This window comes from Sphaeramia orbicularis, chromosome 20, assembly GCF_902148855.1.
Source record: "Sphaeramia orbicularis chromosome 20, fSphaOr1.1, whole genome shotgun sequence".
Classification (NCBI taxonomy): domain Eukaryota; kingdom Metazoa; phylum Chordata; class Actinopteri; order Kurtiformes; family Apogonidae; genus Sphaeramia; species Sphaeramia orbicularis.
In genome coordinates, this window is record NC_043976.1 from 13922522 (window position 1) to 13946619 (window position 24098).

Consider the following 24098-nt stretch of genomic DNA (forward strand, 5'->3'; position numbering starts at 1 on the left):
GGGTTAAAGGGTTAATAAAAGTTGAGTTGAGAGTAGGTCCTTTTTTAAAATCACAGATTATTGTAACTAAATTGTTTATTGTTAAACTTTCAGCGGACACCTCCAAAGACCTTGCCAGTGAGCTTGTTCACTATGCCTTCATTAATGAGGTTAGTATAAAACCTTTCTGTCTTTTCTGAGGTTTTATGAACTAAATTCTTCATTGTTTACTACACTAGTTGTAGGTGCAGATATGTTGGGCATAGTTTTCTTTCTTGTATGTTATACAGCTTGTACTGTCTAAACATTTTCTTTATTTTTCTTTGTGTGCTTCATAGGAGGACAGTGAGAAAGTCGCTGGGTTCCTGGAGGATGCCATCAGTCGACACCGGGTCCGAGCGCTCGTGTCCGGGGCCACACAGTGAGGACGGGTCACGACTGGCCCAGACAGAGGGGCCTGGGGCCTGGACCACACGGATTGAGAACGGGATAGGGCAGCGGGCAGGGTCACACAGCCGGGAGCAGAGGGACAGATGAGGGAGTCGACCCAGCTGGGGATATAAGGAGACATCTACAGAAGGATGCTGGGCCTTGACAGTCAGTAAATCATCCCACGGAAGAAGCAGGAGGATACGCCAGCAGTCAGAAAGAAACCGAAGGCAACTCTGGGTGGACAACCAGAGGCACCGTGGCTGTGTTTAACAATCCCACAAAGCAGTGGAAGATTGACAAACTCCCTGCCTAAAAGGGCTACCATGCCTTAAGATATTTTGACAGCTTATGTTTTCCATAATGCCACTACTCAGAATGGGTTTGTTTTACTTACAAATGCAGCAACTATGGCTCCAGAAGGACATTTTACTGCTTACGCGCCTCATTTGCACTCCATTGTCTCCTCAGATTTTTTTTTTTTTTCAACTTTAAATGTAAACAAAGTTATAATAATTTACTAAGACCTCTTTCTTCAACAAGCCAGAACTTTCAGTTTAATTATAGTTTTAGGAATTTAAGATTCCGTCCTACATGCACTGTTAATACTCAGTCAGTTAACGTATTTATTTCTATTTAACTGTGAACCACAGAAGCATCACACAAGTCCGCTTTTTACTTAATGACCTGAGAAGTTAACCCCCCACTCTGCAGTACTGGGTCAGATGTTATGTCTCCCAGACCTAAACATGCCACGCCTAATTGTAATAACGAGCAATGAGATGATGCCTCTCTTTTAGCCTGTAGTGCTCTTAAGGGGTTTTCCCCTGTGAAAGTGTAATGAACGCCAAAGACTTGCAAAGTGCCTGATATGGCAGTGTACTTTGGACAAACGGCATCTATCCAACAAAGCAATTTGAAATAAATCTTCCTCAGGCTGACCTTTACGATAGTCAGTCCAGATGAAGTGATATGGGTTATGATTTTCACTGTTCCCGTCTTTTATTACGTGTCGATAAAGCAAGCCTCAGCGAATACGAAGATGCACTTAAGCCTGCAACACCCGGAAATGGCAGCTCCATTAAGAGCTACAGCCATCATGTATTGAACTAATGGATCAAGTGGTAATGTTTTGTCCTGCAGTCAATATCAGTTTGAGAACAGTTGTAGCTCATGTACAAAACTATTATAATGCATCAATACAAGCTGCAACGTAATAGCTAAGTCCTATAAAAATTGGGTGAAGGGTGTTGGTGACGTGATCTCAATACTTAATAGTCAAATTTGTCATATGATTATTACATATTTCTGCTGTAGTTCTTTTCTTCTCCATTTTCCTGAATCAACTAAAATATTTCCTTCTCTTTCACTGAATTTGTTTTGTAAAGGTTCAAGTTTTTAAAGGTAAAACCCACCCAAATCTTTCAAATTCCTTACTTTTTGTATATCTTGTTATGTCTGTAATAAATAATGCTACTATTGTTAAACATCCAACATTTGCATGATGGCTGCAGAAACCCACCTCTAAAAAAGATTTGAATATTTTTGCCCTGACCATTGTACTACACTTTTCTTCTACACAATATTACAGTAAACTTTGGAATTGATTGTATTGCAGCCCACGCAAATATAAAAATAGAATACTTCCCCTTGGCTCTGGCAGATTTTCATGTCAAGAAACTAATCTCAGCAATAGGATAGACTACCATTTGAATGGGTTTTTCCTCAACAAAACTGGACAATAAAAAAAAATTGTGAATTGTCTGAGTAATCTTCAGCAGTATATTCTTGTTTGTCAGTATCACTTCACTCTGCTTCATTTGTTTTTAGCTCTGTAGGGTCACAGTTTCATAACAGTTACACTGCTGTACAGTCATTGCTTACAGTAAATACTTACTATACTCTGTGTCAAGCCTTCTTATCAGTGTGTCTCTGAAGACAGGAGCCCTGAGTTCTCCCAGACATACGCCTATGCTAGGCTGTGATGTACATATTTGTTTGTGGCTATTAAGGGATTTACTTTAAGCAAAAATGAATACAAAGCGGTGCCACTATTGCTCTCATTTGATCTAGCAAGCTGCATGTGTTAATAGCCTGCAACCATTCAGATATTTGCATTTTGCCTTCGTCACAGTTCAGTTCCAAGGAGACCTGACCAAGAAAATGAATGTTTAGACTGTGCAAACATGAATAAAATGTCCATATCAGTCTTATTTTATGTCAGATGACTTTTTCTGTGAATTTGTTGAACGAATCTTGCCTTTGGGTGTGTTCTACTTAAACCTTTGTTAAATATTGTAGCTACTGCAATTAATTACATGACAATAAACAGTATGTGACATGACCATTGTGTTGATTTTTATGATTCACGTGTTCAATTGGATCACATTAGATTAAACTAATTTGAGACATAACAGAATTTAACATCTGTATTTAACATCTGTATAATGTATGTTTATGCAATTTATTAACATCAAGAGTAGAACTGGAGTGTGTAAGTTCCTCGCTCATGTCCTTCAAGTTACATTCCATTTACAATGTCAAAGCAATGTGAGTTTCCAAAGTAAACGGTAAAACTGTGTCAATATAAAATAAAAACACATCTTGAATGTATCAGAATCAGAATGAACATGCATTACAGTTTGCAAAGAAGAAATTGTTGACTCAAGAGAATTGTAGTAAAATGCAGGTGAATTATAAACATGCAGGAAAATCTAAAATCAAATACATGAAATTCTGTAGAAATTTTAAAAATCTTTTAAACATGGGTATTTTGATAGCACCGACATGAACACATATTGTGTTAAAAGCTTTTACTAGATATGTTTGTAAATATAGTCTATTATTTTCGTGTAGTTGTTTGGTGCAAGCTTAGAAGGATATTATTAAAGAAAACACGAAAGAAAAAAACCAAACATAAACATTGCCCAGAAATATCTTAAGGGAGGTGATCAATACTGAATAAATTCACAGTTCCTGAAAGACCTCACATTTGCATGACAAAGTTCACCCACGCCGTGGTCAATCTGTGGAATTTTCCTTTTTACGTTAACCCCGCCCCTACGCCCCATCCTCGCGATGATTTTTCTTTTTTTTTTTTTTTTAATCCAAACATCGCGATACCTTTCATTGAAAACACGAAAATCTCGCGGTTTTTGAGCTGTGTGGGCCTTTCGAAGAAGGTGTGCTTCATGGCGGTTACGGAGACTGCGGTAAATAAAATCCTTGATAAATATAGATAATAACTTGTTTTTCAGCTTCACTAGTCTTTGCGTAAGTAAAACGCAATATCTAGACACATAGAATTGTACTTAATATTCAGTATATTGGTAATAAAACTCAAAGGGGAAATAGAGCTTGCTTCACGCGCCATACTGATGAATGCTTGCCATTAGCTAACAGTTAGCTTGTTACTAGCAACAAAGATATCGTTACTGTTTACATAAATCAGGCCGATTTTATTATGCTCTTTGTAAGAATTGTGCAATTATGTTATTGGAATTTAATAAACATGTCAGAGCTAATGATCTGTTCCCATTTTAAGTGATCTGTCGGCCAAGGTTTAGCCGTAGCCCGATATTGCTACTTGTGTCTTGCTAGTCATTGCTAGCTACTGTTATTGAGGAGGAACGCCGTTATTAGCATTCATGAGCATCACACTAAAAGTAGCCTAATCTACAAACGACGGGCTGGCTATGTGTAGATCTCAGTGTTAAATAACGTCACTGCTAGCTGCCTGTGTTTTTACTGTTAGTCTGAAGGCATTTTCTTTCCCCTAGAATTTGTTGAATTGTTAAAGCTTCCCCATCAGTCCTCTTCCCCTTGGGGGCTTTCCTGCCTCAGTCTGGTGGACCCAGCGATTAGCGGGTTGAGTAGGTAAGAAGTTCGTCCGGAGTCACCTGGTTTAATTCCGGGTGTATGTGCTGTATATGATGGCATATTTAATAATAACCTAAGCTTTTGGAGGTTGCAGAAATTATAATGAAGATTTGTATTGTAGGGAAATGTGGTTGTGGACCTTCAGGCAGGTGTTTTAACAGAATTCGTCTCCGGATTTTTGTATAATTCACTCTGAATTGCAGGGAGGTGAAGCTCTGACGATGGAGAATGGACAGAGCACAGGCTCCAAGCTCGGCCTGCCGCCTCTCACCCCTGAGCAGCAGGAGGCACTTCAGAGGGTAAGAAACTACTGGTATAAAACATCATTCAAAATATAGACTTTGCAAGGGTGTGACAAGTATTAACGTCCAACAAAGAATATGAAATAAAAATCCCTGTTGGTAGAAGGATCTACGTAACAGCAATACTTTAAGTAGGCCTAATCTAATTCCTGATTTAGACGGACAGAAACTACTACTGACAGAGTACTACTGTGACAGCAGGACTTTTTAATGAAAAGGAAGGTCACCACAAATGGTGCTTACCTTCCCATTTGAAATCGGGTGAAATGCGATCTGTTGCCTTTAACAATAGGTTACTGTGGTGCTTTAGAATAAGCAGACAAAGCATAGTATAAATAGTGCATATTGTGAGTCCTCCAAATGTCAGTGCTTGACTGTATAGAAGTGTTATCAGTAAGTTGTTTTTGTTTTTTTTTCTTTCAGGCAAAGAAGTATGCCATGGAACAGAGCATTAAGAGTGTCTTGGTGAAGCAGACCATTGCCCATCAGCAACAACAGCTCACCAATCTGCAGGTGAGATGTATTACTTTTTTCAATCTGCCAAACAACAGTTTTGTAAATCACCTGTGGCCTAAGAGTGATTCTAGACAGTTTACCTTAGCCTTTTCATACATGAGTAATTCAGTTATCTCTTCAGTCAAACATCGGACTTATATATGGGGTCTTGGAATTCGTGCTATTTTTTCCTCCCTTGCTGTGACAAAGACCGCATCAATAGACCGTGTGCCCTTGCTTTTGCTTTTGCTTTTTTTCAGATGGAGATGATCGTCGGTGAATGCATTGGTTATATTGTTAATGATTTGCACTTTTAAAGGGGACTTACTCATGTTTATTGCTGTGTGGTGATTTGTTATTTAGATAGGGGAGGCAACTCCCCAAACTGTATGTTGTTTAGACGGAGGTTCTGAATACAGTGTTAGCTTAACTGCTTCTGTCTATCTAGCAAAGCAATTACCTTTTTAAAAAAATCAAAGCTAAGGGATATCTAACCTACTTTTCAGCACTTTTTTCATCTTTACTGTCTTTCAGATGGCAGCAGTGACAATGGGCTTTGGAGATCCTCTCTCACCTTTACAATCGGTCAATAGATTATTAAACTTTTTTCTGTGCGCATTCCCAATGAAAAAAAAAAGGACTGTTACCCTTCTTTTACTAATTGCTTTCGCAAACAATCCCTGCCCTTTTGTCAAGAATGCATATTTTGCAAGAAAACATGGCTTTATACGGCTTGTTTACTCGTAACCATGTCCGTAACACTTTGTGAGCTGAATTAGTGTTAAATTATTAAGCACTTCTTACATGCCGCCTTGAGTTGCAGTGGGATAATTAGCCTTATTATTATTATTATTTTTTTTTTTTTACCAAAAAGATAGCTGAAGCTTATTGGCTGTTAGGGAACTTTTAGCATGTTTATCATTGCAAGAAAAGTCACGTCTCTTTGGAAATATGCATTTGCTGGATTTCAAAATACAATGCTCTTGGCATGGGATGAAAGAGGGATAGCAATCCCAGTAATGGACCAAAATGAGAGAACTGCTGGAACAGGGATCTTTTTGGCCATCTCAGTCAAGTTTTTTTTCCTCTGAATGAAATAATTCTCTTCCCATTATGTCATGAATTAGACAATTGTTATTTCTTGTTGGTGACTGAATGAAACAGAGGCAGGCTGAATCAAAAACATCAGAAAAAACACAGCACAACCCTTAGATTTGAGAAGAAAGTTTGAATTGTTTTCATCAAGACTTTATATGGATTTCGTTTGAACTCCACGATTACTTTTGTTACCTTACTTGCACCCGTGGACTACAGGTCAGTTACTGAAGCCAAATATTTGTAAGGGCTGTGCATGTCAATCACTTCAGTGTGTTTTCCTCCATATGTCTGTTCACTAGTAACAGAAAAGAGGCCATATGGTAAATTCAAGTGGTGACATCAGTATTTTATAACTCTTCCACGTTACTATTTATTTCACAAAGTTGTGTCCATTGATTAATGTATCCCATTACTGCTCTATTATGTCCAGCTCCATAACTTGGCATTGGCCTCTATTTTTGGGGAAAGAAAGCGCAGTAGAAAATACACATTTTTATTATAACTTTGTGTGAGTGTGTATGTGTGTATTTGTTTTCCTTTCTCTTACTCTCTAATGCTTATTGTGTGTTGTTTTCCCTGGTTGGCAGGTGGCAGCTCAGCGGCAACGTGCTCTAGCCATCATGTGTCGGGTGTATGTGGGCTCCATATACTATGAGCTTGGTGAGGATACCATCAGACAGGCTTTTGCCCCCTTTGGCCCCATCAAGAGCATTGACATGTCCTGGGATTCTGTTACGATGAAACACAAGGTCAGTGCAATAAATGATTTTTTACGATGTTTACCAAGGTAAAAAATGTGTTATTCAGACTCAATACATTTGCTAAAAACTCTTATTCTCTATTATTTTACATTTTATGCATCTTTTTACTTTACTTTCTGTGCAGGGGTTTGCATTTGTGGAGTATGATGTGCCAGAGGCTGCTCAGCTGGCTCTGGAGCAGATGAACTCAGTCATGTTGGGGGGGCGAAACATTAAGGTGAGTTATCTGTAGATGTGAGCATTTCTCGAGGTCATGCCAACACTTGGACCAAGGAAAACTATCTTGTTTTTTGTTAACCTTTTTTTGTGTATTATTTGGTGAGATGGGGATTTGGAGTCCTTCCTGGCTGTTGGGATATTGAGTTAATATTTGAATTAGCTTCTAAAAATGATTTTGAAATTTTTCATTTGTCTTTTTTGTTTATAAGTATGTAAAGACACTAATTTTCTTTCTCTCTTTGCTTGTCTGTGTCTGTTATTTTCAGGTGCGTGTATTGTGTGTGTATTGTCTGGTGTCTGTCTGCTATGTGTTATGCTTCGTTGATGTTACCAAGGCTGTTTTAGTGACAAGTTCCAGTACGATGCCCAGCGGTGTCATGCGCTGCTCTGTGTCCATGGTGTACTGATGATGGGCTGCGCCTGGTTGGTGTTGCTTGGCCGCCCCATCTGTAGCACAGATCCAAGTCCCAACGAGATCGTCAGACATAGGGAGCTATTTAAAGGGACCCGCATTTTTGCAGAACAGTAGATGATATCAGTGTGTAGTTGTAGTCCTATGTAAGTAATTCATTTATCAGACAGGGGCAGTTGTTTACCCGCTTGACTGGTTTTGGCTACTTCCTGTAGCCCTCATCTAGTCAAACAGGTAAACAATTGCCCCTGTCTGATAAATGAATTCCTTACACAGCTTACTTGGAAGACAGTATGAACCTTTACTAGACTGTAGCTGTAGTCTGAGGGTTGCTGCGTTCTCCGGTGTTGCCACCAGCTCAGCCAGTCACACTGTGCACTGAGATAAAGCTGTACTCCTTTATTTGATAGTGTTATGGGTATTGGGTTACTAGTTTGTACTTATAATGTGAATAAACTAATAATTGATAAAAGAAACATTTCCAGGAAAATATTGGTCCAATATTGCTTCATCACTACAAGTATCCTAATGAGACCATGATTATATGGCAGTCATATTAGTATTTGGTCATTTTTGTTAGGGTTTTTCAGACAGGTTAATGAGGTTAAAGCTTTGTGTATTCAGTTATTTACTCATTATAATGCTACACCTTTAATTTATAGTACTAGCTTATGTTCTACTGGTAGCCAGATTAAGAATGACAGGCTGTAAATGTGTATGTATTTTTCTTGGTAAACCCACTTACATATCTTTAAGGGTACTTGCAATGGAGCTGAATAACCAGGTGATATAAGACATCTAGACAGAGCATTGCATCATGATAGCTGAAGGAAGGTAGCTTTGACTGAATATGGTGGCTGTTTCGAAAGTATCGTTGCAGGGATTTAGGGTTCTGCGTCCTCAGTTGATTATATGAATCCCCTTCTCAGTAGCCCTGCTCGTATGATCTGTGCTGTAGGTTGGGCGGCCAAGTAACATCGGTCAGGCGCAACCCATCATTGACCAACTGGCAGAGGAGGCACGCGCCTTTAACCGGATCTATGTGGCATCTGTCCACCCTGACCTCTCTGACGATGACATCAAGAGCGTGTTTGAGGCCTTTGGAAGGATCAAGTCTTGCACGTTAGCCAGGGATCCCACCACAGGGCGACACAGAGGCTTTGGCTTCATTGGTGAGCTGGTGGCCCCACAGTCGCTTGTGCCCTTTTGTTGCTATTGCTCTGCTATTAACTACAACTATATTTACTTACAGAGTATGAAAAGCCACAGTCAGCCCTGGATGCTGTATCTTCTATGAACCTCTTTGACCTGGGGGGTCAGTACCTACGAGTAGGCAAAGCAGTGACCCCACCCATGCCATTACTGACCCCCACAACCCCCGGTGGTCTGCCACCAGCAGCGGCTGTGGCTGCAGCGGCAGCCACAGCCAAGATAACGGCCCAGGCAAGTATGAATCCCTTCCAAAGGGATTTAATGGCCTTCCAGGTAAATATAACCCAGATCTAGCTAGAATTGACACGAGTACAGATGAATATGAATGTAGCATTTTTATTAAGGTGACTGGGAGAAGACCAGTTTTGTAAAACTGCATGGAAACGGCAGCCGCACAGACTCAGTTTCCATTAACCGGGCTTAATGTTATTTAGCCAGCCTAACGTGTTGAAAAAAACAGACTATGAATGAACGATCTGGTTTTCTTTCTATGCACATTATATAGACATGTAAGTAACAAAGCTCCTCCCATTCACTGCTTGGGCGTGTAAGCTAAGAGGTATGTCTCTTAGTAAGCACAAACACAGTGAAACCTGTTTTGTCAGTGTCAAAATAATCAAGTAAACAGTGTTATTCCTCAGAGTATGTTTCAGTGTTGACAGCAGAAGTAATTTACAATGTAGTATTCACTAAAATGCCATTTTATGGCTTGTTTAAAATAGGTAAATAGTTTGTGAATTTGCATTGAAATGTATGACTGTTTGATTGTTGACTGTGCTGCCTTGTGCTGTGTTCTGTGTGTTTCCCTTACCTAATGTCTTCGGCCCCCCTCTCTTAAGGAGGCTGTAGCTGGCGCATCAGTTCTGGGGGCGTTAGCTGCGCCCCAGCTTCTGGGTCAGCAAATGGGAATACCTCAGGCTGTAATGGCTGCCCAGGCACCGGGGGTCATCACAGGTGTGTACAAAGACACAACTGACTGGACCCTATTCTGGGTTTCATTTCATAAATACCATTTAATACAACTACACCCTGAGGCAGAATCTAAGCCACTGTAATTATTTACTCTTCTCAGCGAGACGTAAAGCAGAAATTGGCACAATTAAGAGCATTGCAAAACAGGCTGTGTACATGATTATCCTGTCAAATTGTAAAACAAATAATTTGAGTGTATAAAAGAATGTATATAAATGACCTGTGTGAATGTGCTAGTAATTTCATTGGTCACACACAGACCTTTCTTGCATATTTTCAACTTGAATAAATAGTAAATAATCAAACATTATCGACTTCAAACTGGATGACTGTGGATTACATTTCTGTAGTCAAATATTTGCCCAAGAACAGGATCAGTATTTGAATTAATTTGATCTGCAGTAAACTACAAGGCAACATGCATTCCCAAGTACTTAACTGCCTCTGTGGTTTGAAGGCATGTGTCTGTGTTAAGGCCCTGACTTATGTTTTCCTCAATAAGGGGTGACTCCAGTGCGTCCTCCCATACCAGTGCTTCCCCAGGTTGGCCTTGTAAATCCTGTACTCGCATCACCACCTGTCCTGTCTAACCAAGCCGGAGCTGCCAACCAACTAGAAAAGAAAGAGGAAAAAGAGGAGATGCTCCAAGACGGAACCGGACAGGAGATGTTAAGTGACCAAGAGCACATGAGCATCTCTGGCAGCAGTGCTAGGCATATGGTCATGCAGAAACTGCTAAGGAAGTCTGAGGTAAGATCTGTGTAGATTTGGTGTAACATGGTTCTTTTTTTTTTTTTTTTTTTTTTTTCTTTCCTATTTCTATTTACTAAATACTCAACATTCTCATCCTCAGTCTACGGTGATGGTACTTCGAAATATGGTCGGTCCAGAAGATATTGACGACGATCTTGAAGGCGAGGTGACAGAGGAGTGTGGTAAATTCGGTTCCGTCAACAGAGTCATCATATACCAGGAAAAGCAAGGAGAAGAGGAGGACGCAGATATTATTGTCAAAATCTTTGTAGAGTTCTCCATGGCCTCGGAGATGAACAAAGCCATCCAGGCCCTCAACGACCGTTGGTTCGGAGGTCGTAAAGTTGTCGCAGAAGTGTATGACCAAGACCGTTTCAACAGCAGTGACCTCTCTGCATAAAGTATCTGAAATGGTTCACCAGCACCCATCCCATACCTGTCAGCCTAACTCATTTCAGCTACACTCACTGCAGCTAGAGAAGTGGGCCTCTGAAACTTGTAATTATGTTTTTATTTTCTTTTTTTAAATTGCTGTTGATATTAATGTTACGCACCCTGTTTGGGGTTCATTAAATATTTCAGTGTCAGATTTTGATTTGTGATCTGTGAAGACTCCTTTTTGGTGCAAGTTTCAAATTTTGTAATCCTGTTAAATATTTTAGGTTTCCTGCTTTAAGCTCCTGTTTTTTTGTTTTGTTTTTCTTTTCTTTCATGAAACTGCGGGGACATGTAAACACTTTTTTCTTTATACTATTAAAGGTTATTCTTTGTCCACAGAATGTGTGATGGATTTTTTTTTTTTTTTTAACAAATGATGGAATGAAAAAATTATTTTTAAGGATTAATTTGTAAACATGTTTATTGTTTTCAAAAGCTACTCCTTCCTGGACAGTATGACAGTAGACAGAACTTTAAATAACTTGGAGAAGATTTTGTTTTTTGGCTTTTTGTAGGAAAAATGGGCAACTCTATTTTGTATTTATATCGTTGCTCAGGGGCTCGTCTGGGACTCCTTCCAGTTCTCTTGTTTCTGCATAGTGTATATTTATCATTTAACTCTTATTCCCTCCACTTGGACTTTGTATTCTGTGACATGAACAGTATCTGAAATAAGTGCCACGATGAGAACATTTACCTTGTAAACTGCTTTTGTATCCATGTGTTTCTGCACCATAATTAAAGTTTGTGTCCTGATTTGCTGTTGAGAATATACCTAATATTGAAACTTTCACCAGTCTATTCAATATTTACTTGGGGAAATGCTTAACATGTCATTGTTAAAGCAACCAGTAAAACAGTAAAGTTATTAGAGTTAAATCTTGGTCTGCTTTTGGGGTTTATTGTCAAACTGAAGTATACATGAATATTCTGTGACAAAAATACTCCAATACTCTTAACAGAGCAGTCACCTGAGTGCTGACATTACAACTATATATGATTTTATATGACAAAACCAGATTGGTAGTTATTTCTACTGAGCCTAAAGTGACTTCCGTGGTACCAGACTAAACAGGAGATGGTGAAAGACAAAGCGTTTTGTTAAAGGAGGTTCAAAGAACGAGTAAACTTCCCAGCTGCAGTTACCTGTAGTTTCCACTAGGTGGAGCCCTAAATTAACTTGTGTGGCCTTTGCTACAGTGAGGCGAAAGCGGCGGTGCTTCAGCTCAAACCTAGCCCAGCCCCCCACACGCCAAACCGGCCTGGCTTGCCTCAACTATGGGAGGGAAGCGCGACTCCTGTTGAAGCTCCTGCTTTTGGTGCTGGCATTTTAACTGCGTCTCAGTTGAAGAACACTGACTGGGCAGCTTCTTTGGCTCATGTTTGGGATGTTATTATCACACAAAATGGACGCGTAGAAAGGTCCTTTTCATAGCTTTAACGATACTAGTGTTAGCTAACGACAGCTAGGCACAAAGGCATTCAGTCAGCTACTAGCCGATGTTAGCTAACGGTAACTAGCTTGCTAACAACACAGCCGGTGTAGACGAGCACATCCTTGCGCAGCCATACACGAGTTAATCGCTACTGAATATTTCGTAGAATATGCTAACTTTTATTGAGGAATATTTTTTATGTGAAACACAAGGAAATAGTTTGTTTTAGCAGTCTTTATTCATGACTTGGGGTACTTAATACGTCTGTGTATAGCTGGTTTTCTGGGTGCATGTTTTTCGGCTAGCCACGACACGACACAGCGTCAGTGTGATTCTAGGATGGTAGTGGTAGCAAAAAAAGGCTAATATTACTTCGTCTGTCTGAAGAAGTAAGTACAAGAAGTGAAATAAACACTTTCGCTAAGCGGGACTTCTCAATGTTGTTTATGTTCATTACAATTCCGGGGTGGATGACGCTACGACGAATCGGACAGCCCTATAGTTGAACTGAAACTGGAGATATCGCTAACTGATCGAAGGGATTATTTTGTGCTTAAGTGGATTTTGGCCTCCTGTTCAGGACCGCCTTGGGAACACAGCGATTTTTTTGACATTGAGTGAGCCCCACTCTGACATTGTCCTCTATCCTAGCGACCTTCCCCCCCCTGCTTCACCTTCGATGCGGAGATTTCAGTAGCACCGGCAACCATATCCCCCAAGGCGGCCGGACATGCTGAAGTGTATCCCCCTGTGGCGCTGCAACCGCCACGTCGAGTCGGTGGACAAACGGCATTGCAACTTACAGACGGTCCCTGATGAGATATTCCGCTACAGTCGCAGCCTAGAAGAGCTGCTTCTTGATGCCAACCAACTCAAAGAGCTACCCAAGGTATGTAAGGGATGACGGACCATGTAAGTCCCATCAGTCACTCGTGTTTGTTCCCCACATGTGAAGTGGGTACATCTGTCTACATATTGTCAAAGTCACATACCACTAGTACATATACCTTTTTACCTATATAACATTCAAAGGTCACGTCTTGCCTTCAGCAGCAAAATATTTTGCATGATATCACCTGCTTTAGGTGGTTCCTTTTCTGCTCAGGTACGTCCTCTTTTCCACCTGTGGAGTGGGTTTGGTCGTTCTACCTTGCAGGGCTTTATCATTAGTAGCTTCGCCTGGCAATGGTAAATGTCCTGATTTGGCAAGTTTTGTTTTGTGTGTACAGCAAAAAAAAAAAAAAACAGTGCCTAACCATGCACTAACTGTCTAAATAATTCAACTAGTTTACTTGCAGTAGATATGTTATTCATCTTTTTGTTAGCTTGGTTTGAAGAAAATGGGGGCTGGATCTGGATGAAAAGTGTATGCCCTCTGTTTTTAATATAATATATTTTTATAAGAGGAATGTTGGGAGTTCTCCTACTCTGTGTTCACAAGGGACTTCCCAAACCAAAACAGCTGGCACAGACACTATGTTGCCTGTAGTAATGGCATCAGTGGCCATTTGGATTGGATGCAGAGTGGGAAGGCATCTGTGGAATGACTTCCAATGCTGTCCCCACCCACACTCCTACAATTTGAAATATGACAAAGGTTCTCTTGCACGGCCCAAGAGTTTATTTTAAGAGGAGCAGGGTTGTCATTGGTCTGTTTTCTCTCTGACTCTGTGGAACTGTGGAACAAAAGACTTGCATGCTCGACTTTCTCCTAGTTTAATTCAGTTCAGCCCTTTTGTTCTTTGTCAGGGTGAAGCAAAGGCTCTAATTGTGGTGGGGTATGAATACACTGGGCAGTAGAAGACATTCATAGTTGTCTGCATTTGACAGCTTTGGGTTGGTGGTGAAAGAAGCAAGTGAAATGTTCAGTAATGAAAAACTGTCAAGAACAGGCTGGGTCATCAACGGTTGTAGTGTTGGCACAGGACTAAATGTTACTACATTTATACATAGGAAACTCTTGATCAGACATTTAACCATTTGCTTTTCATTATTTTGGAAATTAGACTGATATTTGGTATACAAAAAAGTAAAACAGCATGAATGCACACACATGCACACAGCTGTTGAAAATGGTTGTATTATCTGCATAGTTATTCAGATGCAAACTTCCTGGCGTGCTTTGCCTGATGAAAGTCACCTGTGGAATAGTTCATACCTATCAGACATCCAGCATACCTGCTCTCAAAGTCAGAATACTCTGGGGTAGGCAGCTAACCGAGTGAATCTTTCTGTGTGGTGCTGACTTCAACCAGGAGACATAAATGCATGGTGACAGAATGTCTCATGTGGTCTCGCTGAATGCGTAGCGTGCAGACACAAAGCATATGGGCCCTCTCCGGTCCTCTGAATCAGCGGGGCTTCACTGAGGCAGTAGTGTGAGAGGTCAGTCCCATACGGGGTCGGGAACAAGGGCACTAACTGTATGAAGATTTCATTACCATAATAAGCCTATACATGTGAAAGGGTTCTGATGTATTTATGTGCGTCTATGCCTCTTCCATGTCACATTGTGTACAAGTCAACATGAGTGCGTGTAAGCCTGTGTCAGTCTTGGTTTATTTTTAGATGCCACTGTAACATCAAGGCTTGTTTTTGCTCATCACTTAAGCTATTTCACCATCTTTGACGATAAGCTTAATAGAGATCATGGTTTACCTATTCTGAATGCGACATCATGTACAAAAAATGTATAGATGGAGAAAAATCAGCTTGTTGCAACAACCTGCCACCTCTCTGAAGGCTTGGACTCCAAATTATCATATGATTGCTTTCAGTCAGACAGACGGTGTTAGTTTCACTCAGGTAAAGAACATGATTTAAAGCATTTTTGACATGTGGTGGTCTTGGGTTTATGGTGCAGGGGATGTACTAGTCCAGATCGTATTGGTAGAGGTAGGGGTTTAACATAGAGAACAGATGGAGATTTAGATTTCCTGATGGTTGCCTGAGTTCTCTTGGACTCACCCCCACCACAATCTTAGGGAATGTTCTCTGTAGTAATGTTTTTGTTTGTCACATGAACACAGTCTTTGATTTTGGAGTTTCTGTTGGCCTAAATGGTGCTAACACAATTTGGTTCAGTGTTATAGTATGACCTGTTGGTATGGAATGATTTTGGAAAATCTGTTAAGTAGCAGCTGGTTAGGAATTCCCTTCATGCCCATACATCTTTATCTCTTAATACTGTGAAGTGGCTCTGTTTACTTACTGCACAATACATAATCTTAGACACTCTTTTAATAGATATTTTCTTTTTTTTCAGTGGATGTTATTTTTAGAAGTTTATGAAGTGTTAGTGCACAGTAGCTAAATTGAAGCAGTAGCGAAGAAAACATTTGTCACTTTCACTTGAAATTGGCAGACTTGTCTATTTTTTGATTAAAGCTTTTATATTTGCTCTAGTTCATCTGCCACTGATTGGAACTTGCATATATTCTGCTTAGAAGTGGATGCATAATAATTGTCTCTGGACACCTATAATGTACAAGTTTTTAGCGGGAATGCTTGAAACAAAGTGATGTTTTTTCCTACTGCTTTGTCAAACAGCAAAGGACTTGCCTCAAAGATCATGTTGAGGAAGAGGGAATTATCTTTTTAGCCATTCTCAAGTCCCATGACAGGTTACAAAGGAGTCTATTCACCAGTCTGATCGCGCCCCCCCCCCCCCCATATCCAATGTCATGGGTCTGTGTGTTTCCTGAGTACGCTGCCCCTAACCAGATCTGCATTAAGACTGCAAAGGTATCAGGACTCAGATGATCATTTTTAAGTTAATAGGTCAGTTACACCTGCTGAAATGTGCAAGAGGACCTATTTTGGAGTAGCCAGGTGAGATGCAGGTGCAGTACGCAGCAACCAATGCAAGGGCTTTAACATATGTACATGTTCTAGTATATCCACTTGTTCTTGTCTTGGCATTTCTATTGTTGAAATAGGGAACATATCCCTAATGGGTGTGACCCAATCCGACTTTGCTAAACAAGTTTTATCTATGTCGCTTCCAGTATTATTACCTAATAGGACTTTCCAGGTACACATGATATGTTGCAGCACTGAATTCCTGTGATGAGCTAGACATAAACAAATACTGACTTCAGTAGATTTGGAGAATATGTAAGACTAATGTTTTAACATAATAAAGAGGAAGTATATATACGTGCAGTAACAGAGGGATGACAGTGCAGTCTTTTTAATTTTCGGCTGTCACCAGTGCTCTGTGTGTGTGTGTGCGCGCTAACAGATCAGTGGCTAAAGAGTAGATTAGGGTTTCACCCAGCCGTAAAAACGCCCTCAGCACCATCGTTTTGACCCCCTTCATACAAGCTACTGCATATCAGTGAATGCCTCCTCTGGGATGTGCTTTTCAGTCATTTGGGTCTCTTTTCAAGTACATAAATACATTGATAAAAATCTGAGTCCTTTTCTTTTTAGTCCCTTGTGTACATTCAGTCTTGGGTCAAGTGAGGCCCAAATTAGAGTCCTTCACTCAGCTCATGGTGAATGTGAATTGTTCTACGTTACCGTTATTTGAATATTTCAAGTGTAGTGTTGCTTCATTTACTCAAATATCATCCAGAGGAGGATTTATAAATGGTTCACTGTGACTGATATTGCACTGTGCTTCATCTATTCGTAATGGAGGCATGAGGGAAATGTATCTTGAGACAAAAGTTTAGTACTAACTGCAAAAAGTTTGATTCAGTCACCTAAGACGTGTACACTTCACATTGTGTTTATGAAGTGTGTCGTTCAGTTCTGCGGTCCCTTCCTTCCATCCCTTAGTTTCCAGTTAATGTGAGTCCTGGTTTGTCTCTCCCTAGCGACTGGTTGAACTAGGCTAAGAAAAAGATAAATTACACCTGCCTCTGGCCTCTCTGTGGTAAAGCTACATGCTCTCTCAGCTCTTTCTCACTCTTCTTCTACTCTTTTTCTTGCTTTGTTGAAGCCGTTGGTACCATTGTTCGCAGGGTGTAAACAACTCTAAAATCTGGTTAGTTGTGTGAATGTTATTGCTTTATTGTGTCTCAGGCCAAGCTATAAGATTTGTTCAGGATTAAACATCTATGAGAAAAGAGGAAGTAGTGGTTGCATTAAAAATGCTGTAATCAGGCCCTCCCTCTTACAGAGTCAACAAAAACTTTAAGGGAGCCAGAACTGGTGGTGAAGAAATGGCAGTCAGAGAGATCTGAGTTTCTTTTTGATGCAAGAGCACATTCAGCAGGTTTCTTTGTCTGAGCTGATGACCAGCTGGTCTCACATCCTGCCTGTCCCCCTCCCCCCGATCTGAACAGAGGGGTAAAGGGAGGTGAGTGTGTGTGTGTCTGTATGCGTGTGTGTGGCAGGGAGAGTGAGTACAGGCTAGTGGAGGGTGGGTTTTATTCCAGAGATGGATTAACAGCAGAAGGGGGCCCTGGCACCTCCACTAGAGGAAATGATCTGAGAGCTGAGCTTAGCTTCAATGATCACCGGTCTTTTGGGACTCCAGCCTTACTTAAGGCCGTCCATCCATCCATGCTCAACTAAGTCTTGACTGACATGTAGTGTCAGGTGGGAAAGAAGAAGTGGTCACAGAGCAAATGGCTCATCCTCTAGAGACTTAACACACATGGACACATGATTCTCCTCCTCCTTCTCCTCCTTCTCCTCCTTCTCCTCCTTCTCCTCCTCCTCCTCTCATTTTGCAAAAACATGCTTTTTGAGGACAAAACAAAGATGCTAACTGCTCTGTTAGAGTAAATTCAGACCTACAGTCAAAAATACAGCAATGACATGTGGCATGCATAAAGACAGTCATCTCTAATAATTTTTTTCGTCTCACCACTATTCCATGTACTATGGCTTGGTCAGTAGCCTCAAAGGTAAACAAGGAGGCAAGGCTCCAGTGAATAATTGATGGCTGTGGTGGTGGTGGCAGCTGTTTGCGATAGGGGAGAGTCTGTGGCTGCTCTATGCTGTACTGGAGCATTATGATAGGACAGGTTAGCTACATACATTAAGTATATTCTACTTTATGCCCTGTCCACACGAATATAGATATGTGTCTAATCGGGTATTTTCTCCCATTTTTAAAATCCTCATTTTGAAGGCACTTTACAAAAATCCCTGGTTTAGTGTCCCATTATATGTGGATGAGTTGCTCAAATGGAGAGGAAAATTCTTCTTTATTTAAATGTCAGCATTAGTGTCGATGTGGCATAAATCAGCCTGTTGTCTGTAATGAATAACTTTACCATTGAAAAAATAGGTTTGCTATTGGAAGTGACAACATGGCACCACTGAAGCTTGACCTGGGTGATAGGACCATAAATATTACTTATCATGAATAATGATATTTAGCTCGGTGTATAACTTGATAATGCTTACCAGTTGGTTGTTGATGCCTACATTTTTTTTTTCCCCATTTAAAGAAATGGAGATTTCAGAACATTGTAAATGTACCAATCTGTTCCTGCCAGTGTGCTCAATAGTCTTCTGACATTTATTTGCCTAACTGAAACTACAGTATGTGCTCATGTGGCACTGCAAAGCTGTTACATTTATATTTTGTGTGTTTTAGGTTTGTACATGTTGAGTAAAAATTTGGCAAGTTCATTATTATCAACATGTGTCTTATAGCAATCACATTTTAAGATTGTTTTTATCTCTCACCCCCAACTGAAGCTCTCTACTGAGAAGGAAATGTCCTGTAAATTAAGTAACAGGTTTCTGGAAAGATCCTCGGTAAACAAACAAACTTATCAGTTCCTTATAATTACTGTGTAGATGGTGGTTGTTTCCTATACAGATAGCAGTGCACTTTGAGGTCATTTTGTGACAGATGTTCATTCTGCGTGAGTAAAATTCACATGTGTAGGCTACAGATTGGAAAGGGACATTGCCAATACAATATTAAATATGGACCTTACATTTAGCACTGACATTTCTTTGGGATGGGATGCTGTTTGTGAGCACTTTAATCGTACAGTAGCTCAGGAACTATACAAATGGCCCTTTGAGGATAATCTGTCAGGGTGCTGATGTCCCTGTGGGGGAATAGGTCACCTGGGATGGCATTAAAACCAACCACAAACAAATGCTGCCCTTTATCTGCAGGCCACACACAGCCATTGAAGGCCTCTATCTGTTGCTCTGAAACCTGATAGCCCTCACATCCCTGTGTACATTCTGTAGTCAAGAGGCTCTGGATTTATAGATGTGTCCACGTCTTTCACCTTTTCACTTCTTTAATTCAATATTTACTGTTGATTGTGTATTTTTGATTTAACAGTATCATATGGAAGTAATGGATGTTGGCGTCAAACCAAATACTAGCCTCTCTATCTCAGCAACAGCTACCACAACAGAGTCGATTCCTCTTCATGCAGTGTTTCAAACAGGTGACAGGTTCACATAACGTTTGGTTCAGGATAGTTTAAGTATCTAATTTCTATATCATCTCCATCAGCGTCTTGTTCTTTAGCATCTTTGGACGGCTCTGATTTGTTGACAGCTGTGTTTTTCTTGTTGATTCTTTTCTGTTGTGGGCGTGTCTGCCTGCAGGAAGCTGGAGTAATCAAGTGAGCTGTGGAATGCCTTGTTGTGAGACCTTCTCCACTCCACCTTGTTTGTGGAGCACAGGAGGATGTTAAGTCCAGGCATGAAATGGAAGTTTCGAGAAAAATTGCCTTATGCTTTATTGCTGTTTACATCAGTTGCCCCTCCCAGCACAGCAGTGTTTCTTTCTTTTTGCCCCTCCCTCTATCTTGCACGCACACTCAGAAGTGCATATTGTTTCTAAATTGTGGCGCTCAGGATAAATGATGCACAGCGCCTTGTTTGTTTGTAATCATACAAGATAAGAGTCAGGGTAAAGGAATACGGTAATATACTGGCTACAACAGTATTTACTACTACAGCAAATACTCACACTTACCTGTTCCAAAGTATTTTAAAGTATTTATCAGATTTCTTCCCAGACAAGTCAGTTTTGGTGCATAATTATTTCTAGAATGTGTCTAGCGTGTTCATGCCAAGCATTTGCATTCTAACTTACTAAAATATATAAGAAATATAAATATTATGCTATAGTGGGTTCCTTCAGAAGTCTGTGTTTTCAGTTTCCTGATATTCACTACATTTGTCCTTGACTAAATAACCATTTACAAATTATCTAAATTGCTGTGTCTACTTCTTTTCCATATTGATTTCATTATTGATTTGGCTTACCTTTAGCTTAGAGTCTGAATGACATGTTTTAGTCTTTCTCTCAATGTGCTTGAGATGTTGTTGCTGGTAATTTGCATCATTTTCTGCATAAGGATGTACTGCCTAAACTCATCACAGTGTTCTAGTGTAACATCTTTTGCACAATCCATAAGCAAATGCTTGTACACCCAGTTTTCCAGCTCATATATAGTTCTTGAGAAGATGGTGATTTCATGTAAAGGAAGTTGGTTTCATTTATAGATTTGGATTTTCATTTATAGATTTTAAGTTTTAAGCATTATATGTGAAATATACTGAATGTATTATGGTGTGTTCTGCATGGGATGCAGGAAATGACTATCACAAACATCAAGTGTGAATTGTAATCGTTATGCTTTCCTCACCTTTTTGCAAAACTCTCTGCACCAGTGAATTTTACGAAGAGCATTACATTCTGAATTGAATGTAGAATTAGTGTTGCCAGGCTGGCAAGTTTATTAAAGCCCATGTTTTTGTTGCTATTCTTAAATACTAAAGTGCTTAGTTAGTTCAATGTAACCTGTTCAGTGTATGTTCTTAACTCTAATCCTTGTAATGTTATTGAAAGCACCTCCTGCTGTGATATAGGTCTATAAGTTATTTATCATGGACTATACACAAATTTGTCATTCCTTTTAACTTTTTTTTGTTAAATAGGCTGAAAATAATATGTTTTTAGACCTTGCATGGGTTTAGCTTAACTTCAACTTTTATCCACTTCAGAAAAATATTGTGATGTACATTGCCTATCCCCAATCTGTCAAGGTATATTGAAAGGGTATTTTTTGGCAGCACCACCCAGCCCTGTTGTGGAAAAGTCTACCATTAGGATTTAAGCAGCTATGACAGTGTTTTTCATTCGTAGGACAGTTGTAGAATTTGACAAAGCTTGATGGTCTTGGTTGGTTAATTGTCTAGTGAACAAACACAATATGAAGCATGTTGAATGTGTAGGCTGTGCCACATGAGCAGCTCTGGGCTTCTGTTGGAGGTGCTGATGAGTGAATGTTTGTGTTCATGACAGAGAATGGATGAAAGAGGTCAATAGAAGCACAGCAGGATTCTTTGGAGACAACAAAGCAGCATGCACGCACCCATGTGTCACACTCATGCCACAGATGAATACTGAACGAAGCAGGAGTGAATTTTAAGAGATGGCAGCAGTATGTGCCCAGTACTGATGCATGCATGTCTGGCCTGCTAGTAGGCCCTGGAGCACATCTTTTCATCTCCAGTGCAGCAAGAATGCCTTGGTTTTCTCCTCATTGTGTTTTTTTTCCCCCTTTGCTGTGAATATGTTTTGGTCTGAGTACTTAACCCTTCCTTTGCTATTTCTTGTGTTGATGTGTCGAGTGTTAGATCAGATGACCTGGTCACAACACAACAGAAAATTGTGACGACTGATTGACCAAGTGTTAATTGTTTGGGGCATTGTCCAGTTAAAGGTCAGTTATTTTAATCTGTGGAATTGTAGAACTTCACAATGCGTCTCTGAGTTCATTCTCTGTGGTTTCTTTTCCCTCCAGGCAGCTTTCTAATTATATTACAGTTGGGTCAGACCTTCCCAAACAATATTTACATCACCAATCTTTGCAGAAAATATAATAATTATTTTGTTTTAAAGTCTGAAACTTTTGGGATATGTGTGAATGCTTTGTGTAATTAACTCGGCATAGCTGTGTTTGCACTGCAGCATGTGACATCTGAGGAAATGCAGGCATGTCTGGAATCTCCAGGAGTTTGCCCTGCCCTCTAAAAGCTACAGTCACTCCTCCGTCTCTGTCACACACACACACACACACACACACACACATACACACACACACACACACACTCACACACACACACACACACACACTCACACACGCACTTACATATACACAGTTACACACTTGAACTTACTCATTTCACATTCCTGCTGGGAAAGCCCACACACAGACACAAAACACTGAAGCATGCTTGACACACATGCTGCACATTCATACACTCCGGCTAAGTCCTCAAGATAATCACATTTGAGACTCCCATTGTTAAATATTACCCCTATTTGAGCAGTGTTTTAATTATGCTGGTACATGCTCTTTTGGGACTTCATAACGAATGGGAATACCGCTAACGGGGTCAGCTGTAAGAATCCAGTGCTCTGACTGTACTACTGTGCTGCCCTGTATGAATACTTAACACAAGCTCATTTTATATGGTGTTTATTTTCAGTGAATATTTGTCCACAAGCAGAATTACAGCAACATTCTGGACATGTTTACCTGTTCTTACTATTAACTCCTCTATTCACTGTCATGTTGATGTTCCGTTGGTTCTGGTCCACAAAAGCAGCACATGTGCCATGAACTGAAGTGTTGTGTAAACCCCACCCATCTGATGGTTGGGTTTTGTGCATCCAGTGTAAAAGACAATTCAATAGCCCTGCCACTTTACCAGATAACATTATGTATAATCCTATGTGGTGATGACAAGAAGGCGCACTTCTCCTTTTCTTTTATATATGTACATATTTATTTTGTGTTTTGGAATTATTTGAAAAAGGTAAAATTATATTTAAAAAATGTAGCAGGTAAAGCTTTTGGAAACATTTCTTCAGGCTGCCTATTGGTAGTGTGCATTATAAGGGTATTTAGTTGCCGGCATCCACCTAATAAATTCAAGACTATACCTTGAAGTGACTAATATGCCACAACTGGATATTCCTCTTCATCATGCTGCAGCTTCAGGATTATTACTTTAAAGTATTTTAATTTCAGCAAATCTGTGCAGGTTTACTCATGAGCAAACTAGATTCTCATCCTGTTATCACTTCTGGATGCTTTTGTGCTCAAAAATGGCAGACTGCAGGAAGAGTGTAACAGGCTGCAGGATGTGTATCGTCGTAGGTTGGTCTGGGAGGACTGACTGTGTGACATTTGCTGCAGTTCAACAGTCTTAACACATCCTTTAAGCACAGGAACATGTAAGGTGAGGTCAAAGGTATGGAGTCGAGTACATGTACCATGTTTAGTTGGACTCTGACACCTCATACTACGTTAGCATAGGAACATAACATGCAGGCCATGGTACAAAATACACTATCTCTGCTCATTTCAAGTGTAGTGTAATTCTTTTTCTGGTGTGTATTGCTAGATCTGCTGTAACAAACTATGTTCATGACGTCAGACAGGTTGAAGAGTGTGTTTTAGACAGCCTTGAGTGTTCATTAAAGCTTTACTATAGGCTTAGGGATAATGTTTTGTTAGTTCCTGGCGTTGATCCTCTTTGGAGTCAGGTGGGAAATGTGGAGACAACTCTGTAATTATGCTGTCTCTATGACATATTAGTGGGGTTTGCCTTGCAGGGCTCAGTAACAGTCTAAGCTTAAGAGTATGCCGAGGTGTTGCCTTTGGTGTTTATAAAGAAAGAATCCACATCACAGAAATTAAGATAAGTGACTTGAAGTCAGATTACATTGTTGTATTCATTCATTTGTTTGTTTTAA

General features: G+C 40.1%; 3 protein-coding genes across 19 annotated transcripts in view; all 3 read left to right on the forward strand.

Annotated features, from left to right (window-relative positions):
- Nucleotides 1-2752, forward strand: part of nrbp2b (nuclear receptor binding protein 2b) — a 62243-nt gene extending 59491 nt beyond the window's left edge. For both annotated transcript variants that reach the window (XM_030123346.1, XM_030123347.1), the window contains exons 17-18: nt 94-149; nt 318-2752. In XM_030123346.1, the coding sequence (XP_029979206.1) occupies nt 94-149; nt 318-404 (143 nt within the window). In that variant the 3' untranslated portion in view covers nt 405-2752. The remainder of the gene's footprint in view (nt 1-93; nt 150-317) is intronic.
- Nucleotides 2753-3519: 767 nt separating this feature from the next.
- On the forward strand, nt 3520-11705 carry puf60b (poly-U binding splicing factor b). 8 transcript variants are annotated; one of them, XM_030122964.1, is made up of 12 exons: nt 3520-3620; nt 4188-4284; nt 4491-4586; nt 5013-5102; nt 5619-5669; nt 6770-6931; nt 7068-7160; nt 8533-8746; nt 8827-9059; nt 9626-9740; nt 10261-10508; nt 10612-10911. In XM_030122964.1, the coding sequence occupies exons 3-12, from the start codon at nt 4509-4511 to the stop codon at nt 10909-10911; spliced, it is 1584 nt and encodes a 527-aa protein (XP_029978824.1). In that variant the 5' UTR covers nt 3520-3620; nt 4188-4284; nt 4491-4508. The 8 variants fall into 8 exon arrangements, with proteins under 8 accessions (XP_029978824.1, XP_029978822.1, XP_029978828.1 ...); XM_030122965.1 differs by lacking the exon at nt 3520-3620 and adding an exon at nt 3662-3681; XM_030122962.1 differs by lacking the exon at nt 4188-4284 and having other exon boundaries at nt 3553-3620; nt 10273-10508; nt 10612-11705.
- A 490-nt stretch (nt 11706-12195) lies between these two features.
- scrib (scribble planar cell polarity protein) overlaps nt 12196-24098 on the forward strand; it is a 68353-nt gene continuing 56450 nt past the window's right edge. For all 9 annotated transcript variants that reach the window (XM_030123842.1, XM_030123848.1, XM_030123849.1 and 6 more), the window contains exon 1: nt 12196-13274. In XM_030123842.1, the coding sequence (XP_029979702.1) occupies nt 13116-13274 (159 nt within the window). In that variant the 5' untranslated portion in view covers nt 12196-13115. The remainder of the gene's footprint in view (nt 13275-24098) is intronic.